Here is a 7,963-nt window from a genome sequence, read left to right on the forward strand (position 1 = left end):
ACTGAAGGCAACGTGGGACACAAAATCAGGAGGAATACTGCTTGGATTAACAAAATCTATGGTATTATTGTGATGGGAAAAAATAGATTAGAAATAGAATTGAGGATGTTCAACGTTTGGATTAAAATGGTGTCACTGTGGTTGGTATGATATGTCTATTTCTTTTCCTATAATCACCTATAGGGTACATTATACTTTTCAAAGCTTCTTGTTATAGACTTGCAATTCAAGATTTTTGGGGGAAAAAATTGTTTCTCTTAACAGTCAAATATGTTAAGTAAAATAAGTATTAAAATACAAATATATTAAAGTGGAAATTAAGTGTTTTTTCTCAACAGTTAAAAGTTACAATAAAATAATTACAATTTTCTCGATTCATGAAGAAATTTGAAGCCACATGAGTTAAATCATTTTGTACATTGAATAAATTATTAATTATGCAGTTTTACCTGAAAAAAAAAGTTTTCAAAGGATAGATGCTTGTTCACAGTGCAGGAGGTTTTTGTACGGCCACTTAATGAGTTTGTATCACTGTGGTGGACTTTTGGTGGAGGAACCAAACTCATCTTTCACTGTAAGTACCAGAGATTTATATTTTCTACAACATAAAATAATATAATACATTTTGCATGATAATGTGATGAAACAAGACATTATTTTGGAAAAATTTACATGTTGTGGATATTTTTTTACCTTTATGAAGCTCGGCTAATATTGAAGTTTGACATTAACATTGTGCAGATTAAAATTCTTCTTGTATCATAGATGACGTTATGGAAAAATATATGCCAAAAAACATGAATTTTATTCTTTTTTTCAATCTAATATTTGTTTCACAAAGGTTGGTTGCAAAATTTGCCTGAGGAACATTTTAAAAATTAAAAACATAAGTTTTTTTATTTATTTTGAAATTGAAAATGTTATTAGGTATAAAATCTAATGTGGATGCTGTTAAAACATTAAGTGAGTTTATGTGAACATCCAGTATCGCTGTAGTTTGCGTTCACAGTTCGTTAGTTTAAAGTGGTGAAAAGGAAGTGAAACAAACAGATGACAAAGTCTTTAAACTGTATACAGACATTACAGTTTTTTAAACAAGAAAATAGTTGCAGGGATGAATTCTTTACTGAAAAACATTATAAAGCAGATACGAACATTTCATTTGATGATCCTTAATTGAAAGTTTTGATTACATTTCCAGCTAAATCATGTTGCATATTATTGTCTAAATCTCAGTGATTTCTGATGAGTGCCACAGTATAGCTTCCCATTCCTCACCTCCTCTCCTTTGTCTGATCACAGTATCATGCACACAGCCGATCCACAGTAGTGTAAACCTCTGTCATGCATCATAACAGACTCCTGTTCAGCTGTCTGTCCTACAGTGGAAGTTCATCTGCTCCTTGTGTGTCTCTGCTCTCCCCTCCAGCTGGCCCCATGGTCAGGCCCTCAGTCTCTCTGCTTCCCCCCTCCTCTGAGCAGCTCTCTGGGGGCTCGGCCACACTGGCCTGCCTGCTGACTGGCTACTCTCCTCAGGGAGCCGTGGTGAGCTGGGAGGTGGACGGTACAGAGGTGACAGAGGGCGTCCTGACCAGCTCAGAGGAGGAGAAGGGCGGACGCTACAGCAGCAGCAGCACCCTGAGCCTGAGCCAGGAGCGCTGGATGGAAGGAGAGCTGTACTCCTGCAAGGTCCTCCATCATGACCACAGCCAGACCCAGACCCTCCACAGGAGCCAGTGTAAGGGCTAGAGGGACTGGCTGAAGCCCGGGACAGGAGCTCTGTGTGGGGGGAGCAGGAGGAACTCACCTGCTGCTCTGATCAATATGAGTTTTAACGTTTGCAGAGGAAACTAAAGCTTTGTGTGACAGAGAACAACACTGCTGTAAAGTGTTGGATATCAACAACGACTTAGAGAGTAATGTGTGTAGCTCAGCAGCTGGATGTGAGTGTGCTTAATAACTGTCATGTTGATGATTGATGTTTTTGCTAATAAAGCTTTAACTGATAAATAACTTTATGAAGTGTTTGGTCTTTTATCTTCTGAAGAGGAGTAAGAAATTCAGTGGTTTTATAACTTCAGCTCATACTCCTCTCTGTGGAAAATGAAAAAGTTTGGATTGATCATGTAAATATTAATATCACTATTGCTTTTTATGTGAAGTTACTGAAGTTGATATTACATAGTATCATGATAATAAATACTTGAACAATCAATTTTGTGAATATGTGATTAGGCAACATTTGTCTCTCTTTCTGACAGTAAATGTGAGCCGAATGTGATTTGGCGTCATTAGTTGTTCAATTAATTTAATAGTGTGAATCTGTAGTTTGTGCTTGGTGAGGTTACTGTCAGCTCTGTGTTCAGTGGTCTGTGTCAGAGTCTCTTCCTCTTCAGCAGCTGCAGTCAGTTCCTGCTGTAACAGCTCAGTGTCTCTGCAGTCTGACTGAGGGAGGTTTTTGTACGACGACAAATCACTGTGTGAACACTCCACCACTGTTTATTTCATGGTAACTCTGACAGTAATAAACTGCTGCATCTTCAGTCTGAACTCCACTGATGGTCAAAGTGAAGTCAGAGCTGCTTCCACTGCCACTAAACCGAGCTGGTGTTCCTGATTCACGAGTGCTCACATAGTATATTAGGAGCTTTGGAGGCTGTCCAGATTTCTGTTGATACCAGAACATAGCCTCACCTCCATCATCATATGTGTCAACAGCTTGGTTTGTTTTACAGGTGAGAGTGACAGTGGATCCTGGAGTAGATGTCACTACTGGAGGCTGAGTCACCATCATCTGACCGCTGCATCCTGCAGACAAAAACAAATCATTAATTTATCAGCAGAAATAAATGAGGGAAAAGGCAGCACATCATGTTTGAAATGTTGCTGAGTGAATGAACCTGTGAAACAGCAGCAGGCCAGCGTCCAGATGAGGATGGTGATGAGAGTCATGGTGGTTGTGGTTTCTGCTGTGTTGACTGACAGATCTGAGTCCTGCAGTGTTGAACTCACAGAACTATAAACCTTCTCAGTTCACTGCAGATCAGCTGACGATGCAAAACCTCCTCTCTATGGAAATGATTTCTCTGCTCTCAACAGACTGAAGGCAACGTGGGACACAAAATCAGGAGGAATACTGCTTGGATTAACAAAATCTATGATCTTAGTGGAATAGAAGAAACCATTTATATTAGAAGTACAGTTGAGGATTTAAGGATAAGTTTGTGTCCACTGTGGTTGGTATGATATGTCTGTTGGTCTGCCTTTAACTTACTTGCAGGGTTTAACTGTAGATAAATAACATATTTCAGTTCTGCTTAATAATGTTTGTAAATCATTATTGTTCAAAAGCATCATGTTCATTTAACCATGTATCAGCTGATATGAAACTGAATCAAATGACTTTGTTACAAGGAGACTGTATCGTTTCTCTGTCAGGTGTAGGAAAGTAAAGAAAAATTAAAGAAATAATCTTCATTTAAACAATCATTTCAATCCATTTCATTAAAAAAACTCTGTAGATTCAATAGTATACATTTTTCTATTTTATTAGAAAAGGCAGAGAGTTTTTTTCAGCGGATAAATGCTTGTTCACAGTGCAGGAGGTTTTTGTACGGCCACTTAATGAGTTTGTATCACTGTGGTGGACTTTTGGTGGAGGAACCAAACTCATCGTTGACTGTAAGTACCAGAGATTTTTATTTTCTACAACATACAGCAAATATAACTTTTATTAAATATTGAATGAGACTGATCAAGTTCAGTGTTTGTGTTTTATCAAACTGATCTCACAATCTGAGATGAAACTTTACAGAGATGAATATTTATTCTGCATTACAGATAACAAAATGTATATAAGCAAGAAAATTCAACTATTTTCGAATATTCCACTTTAATAAAAACTTGAATTATTTGCTTAAAAATGTTCAAAAGTGACATTCGGTCAAGTACAACTTTTAATGCTTAAAAGATAACATCAGTAGTTCAGCAGTGTTTTCATTCATTCATTTTGAACATTCAAACAGTTTTATAATTTTAAATCTGATGTGGATTCCTGTCAAACACAAACACGATTTTATCAGTAAATGCAGCTTCTCTTTGTGTTCGCGGTTCAGTCATTTGACATGTAGTGAAAAGGAAGCGAAAGAGACAGATGGCAAAGATTTTAACTGTATTCACATGAGTGTTTCAGCTCTGTCAGTTTAAACAGAAGAAAATCATCACAGGGAAGAGTTATTCACTGTCACACATTATGAAACACAGATGAAGATGTCATCAATAATCATTATCAATCAACCTTTTTAGTTGCATTTACACTTGAATCATGTGTCTGATGGTCTGATACTGAGTGATTTATGAGTGCAACAGCAGCAAGTTATTCCGTTTTATTTGATAAAATATAAAAAATTAGCAGTATGTCATTTGTCTTTATTACCAAGCCTTCACTCTCATTCCTTTGTCTTTCCTCCCCCCTCTCTTTCCTCCAGTGGGTGTGGTGCGGCCCACCCTGACCGTCCTCCCCCCCTCCACAGAGGAGCTGCAGCAGGGCAGTGCCACGCTGCTGTGTCTGGCCAGCGGGGGCTTCCCCTCAGCCTGGAGGCTGGGCTGGAAGGTGGGGGGCAGCAGCAGCTCCTCAGGGGTGTCACACAGCCTGGAGGTCCTGGGGAGGGACGGCCACTACAGCTGGAGCAGCACCCTGAGCCTCCCTGCAGACCAGTGGAGGAAGGCGGGCTCAGTGAGCTGTGAGGCCAGTCTGAATGGACAGAGCCCTGTCACTCAAACCCTGGACCCTGACCGCTGCTCAGAGTAGAGCTTCAGCAACACTTCCTGTCTGGAAATGATGTTGCTTCTTTGACAGAGATCTTGATGAAGCTACAGATCTCCTCTGTTCAGATATTTCTGCAAGTTTCACAGCTCTCTACTCAGTGTTTTGGTGTGCATGTTGCTTTCTAATACTGATCTTCTGCATATTCTTCTTATGTTCATTACTTTTCAAATGAAACTGAATATTATTAGTTTCACTCCAAGAGAATCATATTCATCAATGTGGCATGAACATTAAACCATCATTAAATAAAACTGTGGATTATAATGAGTCAGTGTCTTTGTATTTCTTTTAGAATATATTCATTATGAAAAACATTGTCAGTATCATACCTGACATTATACTATACCTGATAGTACAGGAGATGGTTGTATATTTATTACTTTGAATAGAAAATTCTCCATTTTGAGAATGACATCATTTGGATTTTCAAAATGAAGAGTAATAAATTGTGAATTTTAGTTTCTGCTTGGACTGTTGTTACATTAAATTGTTTTGTGCAGCTATCAGTAGCGACACTGTTAAATATTTTTGATATCAGTGTCTGTAGTCCAACAAGAATTTCATTTCCCTGCTTATTCATAAAAAGACTGAATGAACTGACCAGAATATAAGTTTAAAACTGTGTCTGGAAGAGTGTCTGTGAGTTTGTTTCAGTTTTATTTAGATTCATTTTGGTTCTGTTTGATGACTCTTGTGTTGTGTTCACTGGACCAGTTATCCTCATCACAGTCTCTTCACCAACCCTCTGCACCTGCAGCAGGCCGTTTTCACTTCAGTCAAACTGAAGGAGGTTTTTGTACGGCTCTAAATCACTGTGTGAACACTCCACCACCATGGGCACCCAGACAGTAGTAATCTCCAGCATCTTCAGCCTGAACACCACTGATGGTCAGAGTGTAGTGAGAACCAGATCTACTGCCACTGAATCGAGACGGAGTTCCAGAGAAGAGAGTTGATGTACTGTATATAAGAAGTTTGGGAGCCTGTCTAGGTTTCTGAAGGTACCAACTGAGATCAGCACCAATATTTGAACTCCCTGTGGCGCTGATGGTCACAGTCCCTCCAAGACTAACAGACTTGGATTTGTCAGCCTGAGTCAGAAAATTGTTGGCAGAAGACTCTGAAACGAGAAGAGAAAAATCTTAAGGAGAAATGTTTACCAGCCATTGGAGAAGCATATCACTAGTATAGTATAGGGATTGCACAGACTGGATTTACACCAAACATTTTGTTAAACTTCTCACCCTGACTCAGAAAACCCAACATGACAAGCAGAGTTATTGACAACATCGTCCTGATGAAGTTTTCAGTGTGAGTGCATGAAAACAGTTCAGACTCTCTGTGACATGAGAACTTAAACTCTGAGGAGCAGTGATGCATAAAATTCATGCAAAATATATTTAAGAAGGCAAACACACACCTGTTCTTGTGAAACTGAAAAAGCAGAGGTGAGGTGGAGAGTTCTTCATCTTGAGGATCATTTGGTCATTCAAAGCCCATCTAAAACATTTTTCTATGTTATTTCTCTTCTTTCCAGACTTTTCTCCTTTTTAACCTCTGTCTTGATCCATGTCTCATTAACAAGTGTATGGCACCCCTTGCTGGCAAATGGATTCAAATTGAACACAATAGTAACTGACACTGTTATATTTTGATTTCCCCTCTTGTTTTCATAATTTGTCATCCTAATAAATGTCTGACGCGAGCAGCCTTCTTTTCTTAGTTTTCATAATTGAACATCTGGAGCTGTAACAGTGAACAAAACTTGACTGTCAGGGACATGAAAATTCAGTTTCACTTCCCCTTTGACTGGGGATGAATTTACAGAAGTTTCTGTAAGTTACGGTTGTGCTTTGGGTGACTGTGCTATGTTCAGGTGAGCAGTGGTGCATGTCAGAATCTCCTGCAACAGGTCACAGCTGCAACATAGCTATCTGTATGCAGTCTAATTTGAGGGAGGTTTCTGTACGACTCTTTTTCACTGTGCGCAGGCCCGCATATTCTCCCATACAGAAATAATCTCCTGCATCTTCAGCCTGAACTCCACTGATGGTCAAAGTGAATTCAGGTTCAGATCCACTGCTGTTGAAACGACTTGGAGTACCAGATTGATGGCTAGCCTCCCAAACAGTTTGGGAGGCTGTCCAGGTTTCTGCAGGTACCAGCTGAGATCATCATCAACTCCTGTGCTGGCTGTACAGCTCAGAGAGACCGTCACTCCCACACCAACAGACTTTAATACAGGTGACTGAGTAACGGTTGGATTGGCTGTCGATCCTGCAAAAAATAAAACATTGCTACTGTATGTAATATATTATAAAAAGACCAATTCCAATGTAAAAACATATCTAAGTCTGTATCAGTTATAGAAAAGTTGGTTAGTGCACTTGCTATAGACTCAAATCAATCAAAGCAGTATCTCACCCTGAATGTGGGCTGCAAGTATCAGCAGGAAAACCAGTAACATCTTCATTATGGATGTAGGCCTATGTGTGTGAGAAAATAATAAAGTTATGTATTACTTGGCACAAGAATTGGTGTCTTAAAAACATCTAATGTGCAGGGAAGCACAACGGATATTCAAATTATGTCTGTGGGTGAACGCACTTGTGCCTGTGAGAGTTGTCTGTATTTCTGCCACATAAAGATGAATACTGCTCTCTTGTGTCAAAATAGGAGAATGTAAATTAATTTGAATCATTCACATCATTGACAGATTAGGAGATAATGGGCCCCTGGACACATACATGTAAAAGGCTCCCCAACCCCTACTTTTTAGGAGAAAGATCCTCAGACTTTTTGTAGTCGTTTTGTGTCTCGTTGTAATTGTTCGAGTCTCTTTATGGTTGTTTTGTATCTTTGAGGTCATTATGTGTCTCTTTGTGGTTGTATTGTCTTTTTGAAGTTGTTTTGTCGTTTTGTGTCTCTTTGTAGTCGTTTCGTGTCTCTGAAGTCGTCTCTTTGCGGACGTTTGCATTTTTTAATTTGTTTTGCGTGTCTTTGTGGTCATCTCTGTTTCAATTTTGTGTCTCTGTCTTTTGTGGCTGAGTTGCGTCTCTTTTTGCATCTGTTTGTGTCATTTTACGTGTCTGTGGTTGTTTTGCATCTCGGTGTCATTTTATGTCTCTTTGTGGT

General features: G+C 39.2%; 1 protein-coding gene and 1 gene segment (V, D, J or C); both read right to left on the bottom strand.

The window, feature by feature from the left end:
- Nucleotides 1–2,442: 2,442 nt before the first annotated feature.
- On the bottom strand, nucleotides 2,443–3,096 carry LOC122862391. The segment is given in 2 exon segments: nucleotides 2,443–2,808; nucleotides 2,901–3,096. Coding segments are annotated over 2 exon segments (387 nt in total).
- Nucleotides 3,097–5,488: 2,392 nt separating this feature from the next.
- On the bottom strand, nucleotides 5,489–7,301 carry LOC122862234. The gene is made up of 4 exons (XM_044167582.1): nucleotides 7,253–7,301; nucleotides 6,933–7,105; nucleotides 6,073–6,262; nucleotides 5,489–5,948 (listed from the first exon to the last, which is right to left on the bottom strand). The coding sequence occupies exons 1-4, from the start codon at nucleotides 7,299–7,301 to the stop codon at nucleotides 5,638–5,640; spliced, it is 723 nt and encodes a 240-aa protein (XP_044023517.1). The 3' UTR covers nucleotides 5,489–5,637.
- Nucleotides 7,302–7,963: the final 662 nt, after the last annotated feature.

Source organism: Siniperca chuatsi, linkage group LG15, assembly GCF_020085105.1.
Source record: "Siniperca chuatsi isolate FFG_IHB_CAS linkage group LG15, ASM2008510v1, whole genome shotgun sequence".
Taxonomy (NCBI): Eukaryota; Metazoa; Chordata; class Actinopteri; order Centrarchiformes; family Sinipercidae; genus Siniperca; species Siniperca chuatsi.